This window comes from Oenanthe melanoleuca, chromosome 21 (genome assembly GCF_029582105.1).
Source record: "Oenanthe melanoleuca isolate GR-GAL-2019-014 chromosome 21, OMel1.0, whole genome shotgun sequence".
NCBI classification, from domain to species: domain Eukaryota; kingdom Metazoa; phylum Chordata; class Aves; order Passeriformes; family Muscicapidae; genus Oenanthe; species Oenanthe melanoleuca.
The window spans coordinates 6,361,819-6,380,034 of NC_079354.1; the positions used below are offsets into that span (position 1 = coordinate 6,361,819).

General features: G+C 55.1%; 1 protein-coding gene across 2 annotated transcripts; it reads right to left on the reverse strand.

Moving 5' to 3' along the window:
- Window positions 1–5,618: 5,618 nt before the first annotated feature.
- On the reverse strand, window positions 5,619–17,735 carry KLHL17 (kelch like family member 17). Of its 2 annotated transcripts, none has more exons than XM_056508161.1 (11): window positions 17,525–17,735; window positions 16,051–16,172; window positions 15,523–15,744; window positions 14,621–14,737; window positions 13,696–13,909; window positions 10,770–10,914; window positions 9,691–9,858; window positions 8,833–8,921; window positions 8,085–8,158; window positions 6,930–7,111; window positions 5,619–5,847 (listed from the first exon to the last, which is right to left on the reverse strand). In XM_056508161.1, the coding sequence occupies exons 1-11, from the start codon at window positions 17,733–17,735 to the stop codon at window positions 5,619–5,621; spliced, it is 1,773 nt and encodes a 590-aa protein (XP_056364136.1). The 2 variants fall into 2 exon arrangements, with proteins under 2 accessions (XP_056364136.1, XP_056364135.1); XM_056508160.1 differs by having other exon boundaries at window positions 17,571–17,685.
- Window positions 17,736–18,216: the final 481 nt, after the last annotated feature.

Genomic DNA, 18,216 nt, shown 5'->3' on the forward strand with positions numbered 1-18,216 from the left:
CAATAAAAACGAGAAGTTGATGACAAAAGGTAAATGCAGACTCAGTATTTCTGTGCTGAATAAAAACCCCCAGGAATTACAGCCATAGGGAACAAGAAACCCTTTTCATTTTTGGGTGGAAGAACTAAACTCAACACTTGAATGCTCTGGATCAAAAAATAGAGAGAATTCATGTCAGAAAGTTTGAAAGAGCTGAACACAAAGGGCTTGGGTTGCTGTTGCAGTTCAGTCTTGCAGGAATTTGCAAAGAAATTGCATAATTTAACAGGGATATCAGTGTTTCCATGGGTAAAAAACCACCCTGGTAATTATGGGGTTGCCATTTGACAGCAATTCCTGGGAAAATGATGTAACAGCTGTGAGGGAGTTGGATTAACTTTGAGAATTGCAGGAGGAGAATATAATTAATACAAATCAACACGGGGCCGTGGGAATCAGGTCTTGTCAGACTAATTGAATTGAATAGTGAATATAAATATATTATATATATATTATATAGTGAATATAAACAGCACAAGAAACACTGTAAAGGATGTGATGTGACAAATCTCCACGTTGTTTGAGGAGGGATCTGAGGGGTTTTCCTGGAGAATCTGCTGGAGTCCAGCTGGGGTTGATGGGCTGCTCCTGTTGGTGTTTTACCCCTGCTGCAACAAAATATTCCCCAAAAAGGGACTGCACAGTCAGGCCACCCTCACCAGGAGAGAGCAGCTGAGAACTGGATGTGCCATAAAATTTCTCCCCATGTCTGGTTCCTTCATCCCCCTTGCTGTCCAGAATCCATTAACCCTTCCTGGCCCAGCAAGGCACACCCCTCTGGAGGGCCCCACCACAAATCCCCTGATTTTCACGGCAGGGCAGGAGGCTGTGGCAGCAGAGCAGAGCCCAGCACCTCCTGGCCAAGCTCAGGCACTGCAGCTGTGCCAAAGGGAGATTTGATTCCTGCTGGGAGCCGTGGCTAACGGGCTCAGGCCGTGACCACAACCCTGCTGTTCCTAAATCCAACCTGCAGCACAGAGCAGGGGCACAGCTCAGAGCAGGGGCACAGCTCAGAGCAGGGGCACAGCTCAGAGCAGGGGCACAGCTCAGAGCAGGGGCACAGCTCAATCCAAGCTGCAGCTCAGAGCAGGGGCACAGCTCAGTCCAAGCTGCAGCTCAGCTGCTGCTGCTGTCACAGGTCCTGTTTGTCACTGGGACAGCAGTGACACCACCAGGGCCAGGTGGCACCAGGCTGAGCACAGGTTGGTCACCAGCTCTCTGCTGCCAGGAGAGACCGAGCTGGGGGGAAGCTGGAGGCCAGGGAGGTTTGTAAAGCTCAGCAGTTATTTATAGGAGGCAAAGCAGGAGCAGGAAAGGGGAGAGGGGATGCAGCCAGGCATTCCCCAGCTCCCCCTCAGGCTGATCCTGCTGCTCCTTCACTCCCTGCCCACCAAAAGGGCTCAGAATTCCTCCCTGGCACCAGCTCTGCCTGTCCCCAGCCCACAGGGACAGGCTGAGAGTGCCAGCTGAGGGTGGAAGAAATAAACACAAAACTGGAATGCTCTGGATGAAGAAAAAGACAGAATTCCCATCAGGAAGTTTGGAAGTTTGGAAGGGCAGCACGAGGTTCCTCCTCTGGGTCTCCCTCCTGCTCCCAGCAGCACTGGGAGATCTGGGGAGGCCAAACTGGGTTTGGTGGCAGGAGAGGTTAAATCAGCCTGGCCCTGGAACCTCTGGGGCTTGTCCAGCACCAGCAGCACCTTTGTCCTGGGGACAGCACCGAATTCCTGCTGGGAATATAAACCCCCCACACCCAGCCAGGCCCCCAACACCCTCAGCTGAGCTGGGGCTGGGACTGGGTATAAAAAACCTGCTTTTAGCTCAGCTGGGCCACAGCAGAGCCCTCCACACTGGTTTGGGACCCAACAGTCCCCAACACCCTCTGGGGGAAAACCTTTCCCTGATCTCCATCCCAAACCCTCCCTGGCACAGCCTGGAGCTCCCCTGGCTGCTCAGGGGGATGCAGAGGGGTCCAAGCTCTGCCCTGGGGGTCCCAAACCCTCCCCTGGGAGCAGCCAGGGAAGGGAGAGTGAAGGAGGCACGAGGCAGGATCCATTATCCAAGAAAATGTCTTTATTTATTGTACACCTTGGCTTCTATTGCTTGGATCCCCTCCCCAGTCCCATGTAGTGCAAAAAATTTCAGAGGAACGGAGTTCCACATAAATAAATGACAGAGAAATCAAAGTGACGACGCTTGGACATGGATCTGGAGCAGTGTGTGCCCAGCAGGGAGGCCAAGGACGGTTCTGCCCCAGGGCAGGGCAGGGTTCCTGCTGGGAAATCCCCAGGCTGGGAATTCAGACAAAAAACACCTCGGGTGAGACTAACACTGGCAGGGAAGCCACACGGGGTTGTTCTCCTCCCCCCAGACAGGGGTTGCTACGCACAGACAGACAGACAGACAGACACAGACACTCGTCCCCTCCGAGCTCTGCTCCTGCTCAGAGGGGACGTGCAGCACCAGGAGCAAATCCCACCCTGGCACAAGCTCCAGGGCAGGCGCTGACACCTCGTGTCCACACAGTGTGGGTCGGGGCTTTGGGACCCCCAGGACACGCTGGGGGAGTTTTTGGGGGAGTTGTTTTGCCCTTTCCTTCTCCTCCCTCGGGCACCTGCATAGTTGGGGCAGCAGAGAGCAGAGGCTGCTCCTGGCTGGATCCACGGCTCAGGATCAGGGGATGCTGCTCAGGAGTCCCCTGCCCCTGTCCCTGCTGCAGGACAGCACCACACAGGATTTTCACACTGCTGAAGGGAGGCCAGGGGCACGTGGCACCAAAATTCTCCTCTCAGCTGCTGCATTTCTCCCTTCCCTCAGTTTTGCTTCCAAGGCACAGCTCCCTCTTCCCTCTGCATTCCCAGTTTGAAATTCCCTCTCTCCTCCTCAACACCTCCTGCCTGGGCTCTGCTCTCCATTCCTGGCTCCTCCTGAGCCCCTTCCACCTCCCCGTGGGGCTGTTGGGCTGATCCTCCTCCAAAGGGGACCCCAAACCCAGGGACACCCCGATGTGAGCCCAGCAGGAGAGGGAAATCCTGATGTTGGTCACAGGAATGGGATGGAGAGGGTGGAGAGCACAAAGCAGAGCAGGTCTCACTGATTTCAGCATTTCTTTGAACACAGCAGATTCCTCCGACCTTCCTGGGGCAGGAGAGAACTGCAGAGCCTGGACACTTGCAGGGTCCTCTGCAGGACAGGGAAATGGGAGAGCTGCTGAGCTGTGACAGGCTGGGGCAGCGAGAAGGGGACAATAAGGACATTTAGAGCCTGTTCCAAAAGCCAAAGAAACCTCCTCAGCCTGAGAGGCTCAGGCTGTCCCTGGGAGAGGCCAGAGGGGCAGGCAGCCTGGTTTCCAGAAGCTGCTGGGAATTCCAGGTGTGAGGCACTGTGAGTGGGCTTGGAAAACCTGCAGGCACCTGTCCAGGGAGAATCAGACTGCCAAGAAACAAATCTGAAAGTTGGGGAGCCCCTGTCTCATTTTAAACTCTTCTTTCACCCCCCTAAAAAAAGGAGAAATGTGTTGCTACTCAAAAATTCAGTCACAAGTACCACAGGAGTGAAATCTGAGCTCTGTGAGTGAGAACTGGGGAGCAAAGAGGGGGGGAAAAAGGAGAAAGGAACGAATTGCAAAGAGCTGGAGCAGATTTCCAATGCTACATTTGAACACGATTGAGGTACCAGTGGTTGAGTCGCTCCTCTGTGGGTGGAGAGCAGCTGATCTGTGCCTCAGCACACCCTGAAAACACCTGTAAGGGCTGCAAGGACTGGCCTTACAGCGGTCATTTATCCAGCCTTTAGCTCCTTCCAGCGGTGGTTTCATTGCCAGGAGTCGCTAATTGGGGATGGTCCCTCCCCACACATTCACACACCCCACCCACGCAGAGAGAACTTCTTCCAGGGCTCAGGAATCATCTCCTCAAGTAATGAGAAAAGGAGCTGCATCCCTTCTGCTGCCTGGAGGGCAGAGGGGATGGGGGGGAATAGTAAAAAATAAAGGGATGTGAAGTCATATCAGTGTTCAAATAAAAAAAAAAGGCAAATAAAAAAAATTAATACCCAACAAAGTAATGCCAGGCAATCCTCCTCCTTCAGAAGGCTGAAGAACCGATTCCTTCCCACAAACTCAGCTTTGCAGAGAGGGGAGCAGCAAACTGTCTGTCCCAGAGTCCCAGCCAGCGATGGCACCGGGTCCCCGGGCCACCGGCCACTCGCCAGCAGTGGCACCTCAGTGGCCAGGGGGGTGAGGGCGTGTGCCCGGCTCCGTGACCCGCCCGTGCCGCAGCTGCGGTTACGGGATCAGAGATGCACAGCCCGGGCTGAGCTGGGACATTCGGGTGTGTCCCCAGGGCCACCACAGCTCCTGGAGCCTGGCAACCCCACAGAGAGCAGGGTGGCGCCCGGGCCGGGGAAATCCCAAAGCAGCAATCAATGGTTGGGGTTCCCCCTGCCCCAAAGGAGATTTTTGGGGGTGCTGGATGAGCCTGGCCAGAGGCAGAGCCCGCTCTGGGAAGGGCCAGCGCTGGAAGCACAGTTGGTGTCCCCATAGGTGTCCCCAGAGCCACCCAGGAGGGCTGGGATGGGGTCTGTAGGGTTTGTAGGGTCTGTAGGATCTGTGGGGTCTGTGGGGTCTGTAGGGTCTGTAAGGTCTGTAGGGTCTGTGGGGTCTGTAGGGTTTGTAGGGTCTGTAGGATCTGTGGGGTCTGTAGGGTCTGTGGGGTCTGTAGGGTCTGTAAGGTCTGTGGGCTCTGTAGGGTCTGTGGGCTCTGTAGGGTCTGTAGGGTCTGTAGGGTCTGTAAGGTCTGTGGGGTCTGTAGGGTGGGTCTGTAAGGTCTGTAGGGTCTGTGGGATCTGCGGGGTCTGTAGGGTCTGTGGGGTCTGTGGGCTCTGTAGGGTCTGTGGGATCTGTGGGGTCTGCAGGCTCTGTGGGGTCTGTAGGGTCTGCAGGCTCTGTGGGGTCTGTAGGGTCTGTACAGTCTGTAGGGTCTGTAGGGTCTGCAGGCTCTGTGGGGTCTGCAGGCTCTATGGGGTCTGTAGGCTCTGTGGGGTCTGTAGGCTCTGCACCCTCTATAGGCTTTGCAGGCTCTGTGGGGTCCGTGGGGTCTATGGGGTCTGTAGTCTCTGTGGGGTCTATGGGGTCTGTAGTCTCTGCACCCTCCGCAGTCCCCGCACCCTCCACAGTCTCTGCACCCTCTGCAGTAGGCTCTGCACCCTCCATGGGCTCTGTGGGGTCTGTACAGTCTGTAGGCTCTGCAGTGGGCTCTGTACCCTTTGCAGTCTCTGCACCCTTTGCAGTCTCTGTACCCTTTGCAGCAGGCTCTGCACCCTCCATGGGCTCTGTACCCTCCGCAGTCTCTGTATCCTTTGCAGTCTCTGTACCCTCTGCAGCAGGCTCTGTGGGCTCTGCACCCTCCATGGGCTCTGCACCCTCCGCAGTCTCTGCACCCTTTGCAGCAGGCTCTGTGGGCTCCGCACCCCCCATGGGCTCTGTGGGCTCCGCACCCTCCGCACCCTCCGCGGTCCCCGCGCTCCCCGCTCAGCTGCCCGCGCTGTCCCCCGGCGCTGGGGCCCGGCCGGGCTCGCTGTCAAAGGCTGGTGGAGGACACCGAGAGGGTGGGCGAGGAGGGCGGGGGGAAGTTGAGGAGCTCCAGCACGGCCACCCCCACGCTGCTGCGGCGGGTGAACATGCACGAGGCCGCCACCCACTTGTTGGTGCGGGGGTTGTACTTCTCGATGGAGTTGAGGCTGGAGCTGCCGTCGTTGCCCCCCACGGCATAGAGCCAGCCGTCCATGGCCACCAGGTCGTGCGTGCTCCTGCGGGGACGGGCAGAGAGCGCGGCTGAGGCTGGGGCTGGGGGAGCTGCAGCACCCGAAACAGCCCGGGAATCAACTGTGGGGCACACACGGGGCAGAGACATAGACCTGACACTCTGACACCTCATCAAACACCAATGTGCATCGAATACCAAACCTCATCTAATGCCAAACCTCATCAAACACCAATGTTCATCAAATACCAAACCTTATCCAACACCAAAACCTCATCAAACACCAATGTTCATCAAATACCAAACCTCATCTAATGCCAAATCTCATCAAATACAAAACTTTATCAGATACCAAACCTCATGAAATACCAAACCTCATCAAATATCAAACCTTATCTAATACCAAACCTTATCTAATACAAACCTCATCCAACACCAATGCTCATTAAATACCAAACATTATCTAATACCAAACCTTATCTAACACCAAACCTTATCTAATACCAAACCTTATCTAATACCAAACTTCGTCAAATACCAAACTTCATCTAATACCAAACCTCATCTAATATCTAACTTCATTAAATACCACCACACCTTGTCAAATACCAAATTTTATCTAATACCAAACCTAATCTAATACCAAACTTCATCAAATACCAAACTTTATCTAATATCAAACCTTATCAAATACCAAACCTCATCTAATACCAAACTTTATCTAATACCAAACCTTCTATGATACCAAACCTTATCAAATACCAAACTTCGTCAAATACCAAACCTTATGAATTATCAAACCTTATCTAATACCAAACTTTATCTAATACCAAACCTTATCAAATACCAAACTTCATCAAATACCAAACCCTCTGACCCCAAAACCCTGGACGTGCAAGCCTGAATTCCCCCCACAGCCCAGCAGCCTCTCCGTGGGCTCACCCAGCTCAGCCCCAGGTGGTTCCTGTCCACCCAAACAAGGATCAATCCCTGTGCAGAACCCCCAGTGTGCCCTCTGGCACTCCCTCCGCCCCTCTGAGCCCAGCAGGATCGTGGTGAGGCAGCCACAGATCCCAACCCCCTGGTGATTCCTGGTTTATGGCTGCAGAAGGGCCCAGCCCCCCTCACCTGCGGATGTTCATGGGGGCCACGCTCTCCCAGCTGTTGGATTTGGGGTTGTAACGCTCCACAGAGTTCAGGCAGCTGGTGCCATCGTTGCCCCCGGCCACGTAGAGCATCCCCTCGAGCACGGCCACGCCCGCGCTGCTGCGGCGGCTCAGCATGTTGGCAATGGGGCTCCAGCTGTTGATCTGGGCACAGGGAACCCCTCAGCACCCACAGGGCATCCCCTGGCAGGTCAGTCCTGCTCTCACCACACAGCTCCTGCCATGCAAACACCCCTGGGGGACCTGAACTCTTTCCTCCCTGCTCTGGGGAGCACCCCAGGGGCACAGAGATGCCCGTGCCAGACCCCAGTTGTGTCCCAGCTGAATTATTTCCAGTCTGTGTGAGTGCAGCTGGGCCTTTGCAGCTCAGGAAAAGCCTCCAGGACCTTCCCTTGGATCCTGCTGGAGCAGAGCTGTGTCCCTGTGTCCCCAGCCTGCCACACTCCCAGCCTGGGTGTGCAGCAGCTCAGCTGGGAGCTGGGAACAGCTCAGGCCATGGACCATGTTAGCTACATATGCAGAATCTGTGATCAAATTAAAAGGTTCTGAGAAAAGCTGAAATGCTCTAACAACAGCTGCCAATTCCACAGCCTGGAGTGAACCTTCCACTGTCTGGATATCAGACTCACATTCCTTGGTTTTCTAGTTTTTGCCATGTGATTACTGATTTGTGTGTTCTTCCTGAACCATCAGTAAACGCAGTGACAGCTTCCAGGGGCACTTCACCTAAAATTGGCTTTTCTTTAAAACTTAACTTTGCTTGCAACAGCTTATGACTTGGAAAATGAATAGAACAGACACCCGAAAAATTCAACAATGCAATTTGCAAATCTTCTGAGTTTTGCAAGGCCCCATCAAAGTACTCTTTCTTTAAAGGCAAATAAATTATAGTGAAATCATGACCTGAAATGGCTAACAGCCTTCCTGCAGGCACTGGGGACAAAGGGTGTTCTGGTGGCCCAAACCTCACAGAGCAGCTTTGGGTCACTTTGCTCAGGATTGCCCCCTGTCCCTGCTGCTCCCTCTGCACCTCACAGCCATGCAGGGTGAGTTAAAGCCTCCCAGGCACCCCTGAGGAGAGGAGAGGCAGAAAATCACCCAAATCTCCCGGATTTACCTGGGGCTCATACTTCTCCACCGTGGCCAAGTGCGACGAGCTGTCGTAGCCCCCGACTGCATAGAGGTTGCCTTCTGCAAAGACAGCCACAGAAGCACAGGGATCAGCTAAAGACACGTCCCTGTCCCACCACAGCCTCCCAAAAAGTCACAGGTGCCAACACAGGTCCAGGCTGAGCCTCCCTGCCAGCCCAGCTCCCTCCCCTTTCAGCAGTGCTGGGAAATGCTCATCAGGCAGCTCCTCAGCAAAGCTTCCAGAGAGCTCCTCCTGCTGCTGCTCCTTGAGCTCCTCCTCGTGGAGCAGCCCCGGGGTATTTTTAGAGGAGCAGGCTGGAGCAGGGGAGTGCCAGGACCGGCTGTGGCAGGCTCAGGAGGAGCTGGGATGGAGGGGAGGGAGCTCTGGGTCAGCAGCCAGAGCTGACAGCAGAGAGCAGGGCAGGGGACAGGCACGGGGACACGGGGACAGGAGGGAAACCTCCCCAGGGAGATCCATCACTGAGAGGATTGTCCTTCAGTGAAGGACTGGTCAGGCACAGGGCATCCCCACAGATCAGAAGGGAACAGTCTGTGGCTCCAAACCCGTTATCAGGGAGGCTGAGACGGGAGCACATCAGGGCGTGGCACAGGGGCAGAACTGGGGCACAGCAGCAGAAGGAAGCCCCAGCAGTGCAGCAGAGGCTGGCCAGGACCCCCCAGCCCCCCAGGACCCCCCAGGACCCCCCAGCACCCCCCAGGCCCCCAGCACCCACCGAGCGTGGCCACGCGCACGTAGCGCCTGCGGGTGCTCATGGCAGCGATGGAGGTCCAGGTGCCTGTCAGGGGGTCGTACCTCTCTGCACTGCAGGGACACAGAGGGGGGCATGGGAGAGCCAGGTCACAGCTCTGCGACACTGAAAAGCCCAGGTGACAGCTCTGGGACACAGGGAATAAAGGTGGGACAGTGAAAAGCCCAGGTCACAGCTCTGGGACACTGGGGCAGAGGGGGGACATGGGAAAGCCCAGGTGACAGCTCTGGGACACTGAAAAGCCCAGGTCACAGCTCTGGGACACAGGGACAGAGGGAGGGGCACTGGAAAAGCCCAGGTCACAGCTCTGGGACACAGGGACAGAGGGAGGGGCACTGGAAAAGCCCAGGTGACAGCTCTGGGACACAGGGACAGAGGGGGGACATGGGAAAGCCCAGGTCACAGCTCTGGGACACTGGAAAAGCCCAGGTCACAGCTCTGGGACACTGGGGCAGAGGGGGGACATGGGAAAGCCCAGGTGACAGCTCTGGGACACTGGGAATAAAGATGGGACACTGAAAAGCCCAGGTGGCAGCTCTGGGACACTGGGAATAAAGATGGGACACTGAAAAGCCCAGGTGACAGTTCTGGGACACTGAAAAGCCCAGGTGGCAGCTCTGGGACACTGAAAAGCCCAGGTGACAGCTCTGGGACATTCCCAAGGGAGATGGGCATAGACATGGAGGGAGGACCTGACACAGGCTGGGCTCTGTTGAGGGCTACAAAGTGAGGGGATTTTCCACTGGAAGAAGGAGCTGAGCTGCCAAACACCTTCCCACGGGCTGCCAGCCCCAGGGACAGTGCTTGCAGGGCAATCCCCACCTGTTGAGGCACGAGGCCCCGTCGTAGCCCCCAGCAGCATAGAGGAGCCCATGAAGGGCTGCCACGCCCAGGCAGCTCCTCCTGGTGCCCATGGACACCTCGGGCTGCCAGCAGTTGGTGACAGGGTCGTAGGACTCCACTGTGGCCAGGTCAGAGGTCCCATCGTAGCTGCAGGGAGAGAAGGGGACAAGAGGCTGCTCAGAGAGAAGCTGTGGAGCCCTGGAAGCGTCCAGGAGCAAACTGGGATGTTGGGAGGTGTCCCTGCCCATGACAGGGGGTGGGATGAGATGAGATTTAAGCTTCCAACCCAAACCAGTCTGGGGTTCTAAAGGAAACAGGAGGGAAACACCCCAGCCCAGGAGGCAGAGCAAGCCCAAACAGCACAGGGAAGGAAAAGGCTTTTCCATGGTGTCTTGGGCTGCAATACAGGATGTGGCCAGAAATGTGAATTCTGTCCCATCTGTTAACCCAGCTGGGGCAGTGCCCCTGATCTCCTGGCACACATTATCTGCTCATGGGCCATCTTTAAACCAGCTGGGCAATCATCTTTATCTTCCCACAGCCCATCCTCCCTCCAGGAGATATCTCCTGTTCATGGCCACTGAGTCCCAGGGCATGACTGATAAAATTCCATCATCCCACTGGGAGATGCTCCAGCCAGGGGAGCAGCCAAGCCTTTCCTACCAGATAAAAACTGAGATTTGGGACACCAAGGAACCTTCTTTCCACTGGATTCCAGAGGAAAGCCAGACCTTTCCACATCATCCCTGGAGCTTCAGAGGAAACTGCACCTTCTCCAGGAGCACTGCTCCAGCTGAACCACATCTGCCCCTGCAGGAGGATGCAGCCACCATTGAATGGGACTGTGCCAACACCCTGACTGACTGACGGGTGTCAGCTTGGATTCTGACTCTGGCAGGGTTGGGATTGTTCTGTGTAATACTGCATTTCTAGTTTAATTTTCCTAGCAAAGAACTGTCACAGAGCCGCTTAACTTCAGAACTACACCAATTTGGGGGGAGGGGGGTGGCACTCTCCATTCCAAAGAGCAGCTCCTGCCCTTCCTGGCACCTCCTTACCCTCCCACGGCGTACAGCTTGTTGCCGATGGCCGCCACGCCCACGCGGGCCCGGCGGGTGGACATGGAGGCCACCATGTGCCAGCGGTCCGTGCGCGTGTCGTACGCCTCGCAGTCGCCGTGGATGGCAAACAGGCTCCCTCCACCTGCTCGGGGAGGGCAGAGGGAGCTGTGAGACAGGAGGAAAGGGCGGCTCCTCAAAAAGCCAAATCCCCCTGTGGCGCTCCCCGTGCCGGCAGAAATCGGGAGGAGGGGCAGATGGTTTGGGATGAACGAGGCCAGAACTCGCAAACAAGGTGCCCGGTGATAAATCCAAAACCTTCAACCAGCAAGCTCAAAGCCTGGGACGTGCCCAAAAGGCTGAGATGCGTGCAAAGATGAGATGCAGCTCCAGAGGCAAAGCTGAAAAAGTTCAAGTGCAATGAAGAGTTTGCCAGAGACCCCCAACAATCCCTGAACTGGGGAGGCACAAGCACAAAAGGATTTTTGGTTCACTTTAATACAAAGTGAAGGTAGGCAGGACTAGGCAGGGCTAGGATATGAAAATGTATCAGGCATTGTGCAATCCCAGGATTTTAGGGAATAAACCGAGCAGCAATTTGAAGTTTTGGTGTGCATGCTTTGGGAGGAATTATCCCTGTGCACCTCAGCACTGAATAAATGCATAGCTAATTTATAACTCTCGTTTCTCATGAGTTATAGAGTCTTTTCCTCAATATATCAGCAAATATAGCCCAGAAAAGTCAGGATATGGCTGGAATTTGGGGCTGGCGGTGGCAAAGAGCACAGTATCAGCAAATATAACCCAAAAAAGTCAGGATATGGCTGGGATTTGGGGCTGGGGGTGGCAAAGAGCACAGTATCAGCAAATATAACCCAAAAAAGTCAGGATATGGTTGGGATTTGGGGCTGGGGGAGGCAGGCATTACCCACAGCAAAGAGCACAGTATCAGCAAACACAGCCCAGAAAAATTGGGATAGGGCTGGGATTTGGGGTTGAGGGATGGCAAAGAGAACAATGTCAGCAAACACAACCCTAAATAATCAGGATAGGGCTGTGATTTGGGTCTGGGGGCAGCAGAGTCCTACCCACAGCGACGAGCCCAGTATCAGCAAACAGAATCCCAAATAATCAGGATATGGCTGTGATTTGGGTCTGGGGGTGGCAAAGGGTCCAGTATCAGCAAACACAGCCCCAAATAATCAGGATAAGGCCATGATTTGGGTATGGGGGATGGCAAAGAGCCCAGTATCAGGAAATATAATCCAGAAAAATTGGGATTGTCTGTGATTTGGGTCTGGGGGCGCAGCCCTACCCATGGCGAAGAGCACAGTGTCAGTAACTATAACCCCAAATAACCAGGATATATCTGTGATTTGGGGCTGGGGGCTGGCAAAGAGCACAGTGTCAGTAACTATAACCCCAAATAACCAGGACATGTCTGTGATTTGGGGCTGGGGGCTGGCAAAGAGCACAGTGTCAGTAACTATAACCCCAAATACCCAGGATATATCTGTTATTCTGTGATTTGGGTCTGGGGGCTCAGCCCTATCCATGGTGAAGAGCACAGTGTCAGTAACTATAACCCCAAATAACCAGGACAGGGCTCACATTTTGGTCTGGGGGCTGGAAAAGAGCACAATAACTATAAAGAGTCAGTAACTATAACCCCAAATAACCAGGATATATCTGAGATGTGGGTCTAGGGGCTGGCAAAGAGCATAGCATCAGTAACTATAACCCCAAATAACCAGGATATATCTATGAATTGGGTCTGGGGGCTCAGCCCTACCCACGGCGAAGAGCACAGTATCAATAACTATAACCCCAAATAACCAGGACAGGGCTGTGATTTGGGGCTGGGGGCTGGAAAAGAGCACAGTATCAGGAAATATAACCCAGAAAAATCAATATATGGCGGGGATTTGGGTCTGGGGGCGCAGCCCTACCCACAGCAAAGAGCACAGCATCAGTAACTATAACCCCAAATACCCAGGACAGGGCTGAGATTTGGGTCTGGGGGCTGGCAAAGAGCACAGAATCTGTAACTATAACCCCAAATACCCAGGACAGGGCTGTGATTTGGGTCTGGGGACTGGCAAAGAGCACAGCATCAGCAAACATAACCCCAAATAACCAGGACATGTCTGTTATTCTGTGATTTGGGTCTGGGGGCTCAGCCCTAAAGAGCACGGTGTCAGTAACTATAACCCCAAATAACCAGGATATATCTGTTATTCTGTGATTTGGGTCTGGGGGCTGGAAAAGAGCACAGTAACTATAAAGAGTCAGTAACTGTAACCCCAAATAACCAGGATATATCTATGATTTGGTCTGGGGGCGCCGCCCTACCCACGGCGAAGAGCACAGTATCAATAACTATAACCCCAAATACCCAGGACATGTCTGTGATTTGGGTCTGGGGGCTGGCGAGGAGCACGGTGTCAGTAACTAGAACCCCAAATAACCAGGACAGGGCTGAGATTTGGGTCTGGGGCTCAGCCCTAAAGAGCACGGTGTCAGTAGCTATAACCCCAAATACCCAGGACATGTCTGTTATTCTGTGATTTGGGTCTGGGGGCTCAGCCCTACCCACGGTGAAGAGCACGGTGTCAGTAACTAGAACCCCAAATAACCAGGACATGTCTGTTATTCTGTGATTTGGGTCTGGGGGCTCAGCCCTACCCATGGTGAAGAGCACGGTGTCAGTAACTAGAACCCCAAATAACCAGGACATGTCTGTTACTCTCTGATTTGGGTCTGGGGGCTCAGCCCTAAAGAGCACGGTGTCAGTAACTAGAACCCCAAATAACCAGGACATGTCTGTTACTCTCTGATTTGGGTCTGGGGCTGGCGAGGAGCACGGTGTCAGTAACTAGAACCCCAAATACCCAGGATAGATTTGGGTCTGGGGGCTCAGCCCTACCCACGGCGAAGAGCACGGTGCTGGCCCCCTCGCAGCGCCGCGGCCGCGTGCGGCTGTTGCCCAGGACCCCTCTCTGCTCGGGCAGCAGGTGGTACTTGAGCGCCTCGATCAGCAGGTCCTTGCACTCCGAGTGGTGCCGCACCAGCAGCTCCGTGTCCACGTGGCTCATCAGGAAATCGCGGCTCAGCAGCGGCAGCCGCACGCACTTCATCAGCTGGGGAGAGACGGAGGCTTGGGCAGCGGAAAGGGTTAAAGGGAAAGGGAGAGACAGGGCTTGGGGCAGGGGGAAAAGTAAAGGGAGAGAGAGGGCTTGGGGCAGGGGAAAGGGTTAAAGGGAAAGGGAGAGACAGGGCTTGGGGCAGGGGGAAAAGTAAAGGGAGAGAGAGGGGTTGGGCAGGGGAAAGGGTTAAAGTGAAAGGGAGAGACAGGGCTTGGGGCAGGGGAAAGAGTTAAAGTAAAGGGGACAGGGTTATACTGAAAGGGGACAGCAGAGCAGGCCTTGGGACATGGGGACAGGGTTAAACTAAAAGGGGACAGGCTGAGCTCAGAGATCAGGGACGAACTCTTCTCTCAGAGGGTGGTGGAGCCCTGGCACAGGTTGCCCTGGGGCTGCCCCATCCTTGGAAGTGTTTGAGGCCAAGTGGGAGCAACCTGGGATAGTGGAAGGTGGCCCTGCCCACAGCAGGGGGGAAATGAAATGGGATTTAAGGTCCTTTCCAACCTGGACTGCAAGTGGCAGGACAGGGACCTCCAGCCACATACCCACCCAGCCCAGGCACTCAGAGATGGGGGCAGAACCAGACCCCCTTCCCAGCACTCCTTCCCCATTCCCAGCACTCCTTCCCCATTCCCAGCACTCCTTCCCCATTCCCAGCACTCCTTCCCCATTCCCAGCCCTCTCTCAGCCCCTCCCCAGCACTCTCACCCTGGGCACGTGCTGTCTCCTGCTGTCCACGTCGTGTTTGACCCAGCTGAGCACAGCCCTGTACACCTCCTCCTCCGAGGGCACGTTGAGGCTGTCGCTGGAGATGAGGTCCAGCACCTGCAGGGTGGGTGGGGAGGGCACTGCAGCTTGGTGTGGGCTGGGAGGAGAGGAGACATTCCCAGCTGCCAGCACGGGGCTCAGTGGAACAGCAGAGCTCTGCCTCTGGACGTGCTGGGTGCCCCAAAAGCAGCTTTGTGGGGACATCTCTGGCCATCCTCCCTCATTCTTTCCCCCTGCTGTGGCTAATGCCTGACCATTCCCCTCACTGACAGTGGCCCTGCTGGCATCTGTCCCTGCCATATGGCATTTGTCCCTGGCTGCTCCCAAAACTGTCCCTTCACCTGCCAAGGGCTGCAGAGCTGCAGCAGAGGGAGATGTGTGATTGTCACTGCCCTGGGAGTGGTGAAGGAGGAGTCTGAGGGACACACAGAGGGGGACACAATTCCAGGACTGGGAATTGCTGGTGCCCAGGGCTCACACTGGCACCACATGATGACCAGCAGGAAATATTAGCTGAGCTGATTTAACACCCCAGCCACGTGCCCAGGGCAGCCAGCACCTATTCCCTGGGCTGTGCTCCCAGAGCCAGGGCAGGGTGCTCAGAGCTCACGTGGCAAGCAGCAGTGACCAAAATTACCCCTGTCCTACCCTCCTACCCCCATTTCCCATGGGATTCAGCCTGCTGACAGAGCTCTTCCCACAGACTGACCAGAGTGAGGCCAAAACCCAGACCCTGGGTCCAACCCCTGCCAAACCACATCCCCTCAGCACATCCCTTGGGCTTTTCCCCCGCAGACAGAGCAGGAAAAGCTTTGCTGCACCCAGTGCCAGCAGGGCCTCACCTGTTTGAGGGGCAGCAGCATGAACTCCTCAGTCTTGGACACCTCCACGAAGTGCTGGAGGACGTACTTGTGGGCAGACTTGAGGAGGTCGCTGCAGGAGTGGGTGTCAGCAAAGCCCCGGATGCCCAGGCAGTTGGAGGGGTCGAGCTGGCTGAGCAGGAACTTGCAGCAAGCATCCCTCACACCATTGAGCTGAAGCAGGCTGGCAGCAGGAAGGAGGGTCTGGCACAGTGGGAAGGAAGGGGGGGAAAGGGGAGTTTGCAGCAAGGAAATTATTTTTCACCCTCGTCCCAGAGCACCTCCAGGCACAGAAGCACAGAAAGGACAGAGCACTCCTGGTTTTGAAGGTAAAGAACAGATGGGAAGGACACCTGGAACACCCTGGGAAGGGAAGCAGTTAACTCCCTGACCACTGGCAGATGCAGCTGCCAGCACAGGAACAGCTGGCAGTGTGAGCAGGAGGAGAGAGGAGAACCCAGGAGGCAAAAGTGGCTTTGTGGAGAAGGGGGTTTGGGGAGAAGCTCCTACCTGCACATTCCCCTCTCCCACCACGATCTCAGCTGTGTAGGCATACTGCACCAGCTGCTCCAGGGCCTGGGGGTCGATGTCATGCAGTGTCACATGGGTCTGGCGGCTCTCACTCATCTCATCTGGGGCAAAGGACACCAAAAATGAACAAAAAACCCCCAGCAGGGCTGTTTCCCCACAGGAATGAGCTGCATCCACCTCCACACCACAGCCCAGGGAGGATTTTCTGCCCAGCTCTAGGAAATGGGGACCAGGCTGGAAAGGGCACCAGGATTCCCGAGCAGGGAGCTGTGGGCAGAGGGAATTTGGGAAGGGGAGTGAAATGGAGGATTTAACCATGCATGGAACAAGTGGTTCTTTTTTGGGAGGTTTCCTGCCCAGCTCTAGGGATTGGGGGCCAGGTCTGGAAGAGGGGCACCAGGATTCCTGAGCAGGGAGCTGTGGACAAAGGGAGTTTGGGAAGGGGAGTGAAATGGAGGATTTATCCATGCATGGAAACAGGTGGTTCATTTCTGGAAGGTTTCCTGCCCAGCTCTAGGGACTGGGGACCAGGACTGGAAAGGACACCAGGATACTGAGCAGGGAGCTGTGGGCAAAGGGAATAATGGAAGGGAGTGAAATGTAGGATTTATCCATGCTGGTTCATTTCTGGGAGGTTTCCTGCTAAGCTCTAGGGATTGGGGACCAGGACTGGAAAAGGCACCAGGATACTGAGCAGGGAGCTGTGGGCAAAGGGAATAATGGAAGGGAGTGAAATGGAGGATTTATCCATGCATGGAATGAGCTACATCCACACCACAGCCCAGGGAGGTTTCCTGCCCAGCTCTAGGGAATGGGGGCCAGGACTGGAAAGGGCACCAGGATTCCTGAGCAGGGAGCTGTGGACAAAAGGAAAAATGGAAGGGAGTGAAATGGAGGATTTATCCATGCATGGAACAAGTGGTTCAGTTCTGGAAGGTTTCCTTCCCAGCTCTAGGGAATGGGGGCCAGGTCTGGAAGAGGGACACCAGGATTCCTGAGCAGGGAGCTGTGGACAAAGAGAATTTGGGAAGGGGAGTGAAATGGAGGATTTATCCATGCTGGTTCATTTCTGGGAGGTTTCCTGCTAAGCTCTAGGGATTGGGGACCAGGACTGGAAGAGGGACACCAGGATTCCTGAGCAGGGAGCTGATGGCAAAGGAAATAACGGAAGGGAGTGAAATGGAGGATTTATCCATGCTTGGAACAAGTGGTTCGTTTTTGGGAGGCTTCCTGCCCGGCTCTAGGGACTGGGGGCCAGGTCTGCAGGACAGGGACAGGATCCTGTGCAGCAGGGTGACACCAGGGTGACACCAGGGTGACACCAGGTTCAGGCAGTGCAATGAGGAACATCCCAGTGCTGCTCACAGCAGCGACCCACGAAAGGAGCAGGGCAGGCACTCGGGGAGGGGAAGGGCTGCCAGCCTGTCCCTGGGGAAGAGAGGACTCTACTTGCTTGTGAACATGGCGTGGAAGTAGGGGCTGCAGGAGGCCAGCACCACCTTGTGGGCCTTGATCTCCTTGGTGGCCACGTGCAGGACGATGTCGCAGAGCAGCCCCCGCTGCCGCATGCGGTTCATGCACACGAAGGCGTCGTGGTAGTGGCGCTTGGAGTTGTGAGAGATGCTGTGCCCGTCCCGGTTCAGCAGCTGCACGCCCCCCTCCATGGCTGGGCTGCCTGGCCAGGGGGGTGTCCCCTCCCACTGCCTCTGGGGTGGGGGGAAAGCAAAGGGTTAAGTTGGGCGCGATCGCCCCCGCGCTCAAACACCCCCACGGGAAGTACTCCAAAAAAAAAATCCTGAAATCGCCAGGACGACACTTAAACCCTGCCCAAAATCCCAGGGATTGATGGGGAAAGCATCAGGAAAAATTCAGCCTAACAAACCAGAAAAGTTCCTGAAAATTCGCACTAATGAACGAAAATTCCCCTAAGAATCAAACTGAAAATGCCCCGAAAATTCCCAAAAGTTGCACTGGAACACCCCAAAGCTGTCAGAATTCCAGGAGTTATTGGGAAAAACATCTGGAAACACCCAGGAAAAACTCAGCCTTAAAAACAGGAACAATCCTTTAAAATTCGCCCTGAGAAACACAAAAATCCACAAGAAATTGCACAAAAAATGGCCAGAAAAACTCCTAATATCTGCC

Coding starts and splice junctions, on each gene's coding strand:
- KLHL17 (XM_056508161.1), bottom strand. CDS start 17,735: ATGGAGGGGGGCGTGCAGCTGCTGAACCGGGACGGGCACAGCATCTCT. Junction 15,745..16,050: donor TGGGAGAGGGGAATGTGCAG/GTAGGAGCTTCT, acceptor CCACTGTGCCAG/ACCCTCCTTCCTGCTGCCAG. Junction 14,738..15,522: donor TGCTGCTGCCCCTCAAACAG/GTGAGGCCCTGC, acceptor CCCACCCTGCAG/GTGCTGGACCTCATCTCCAG.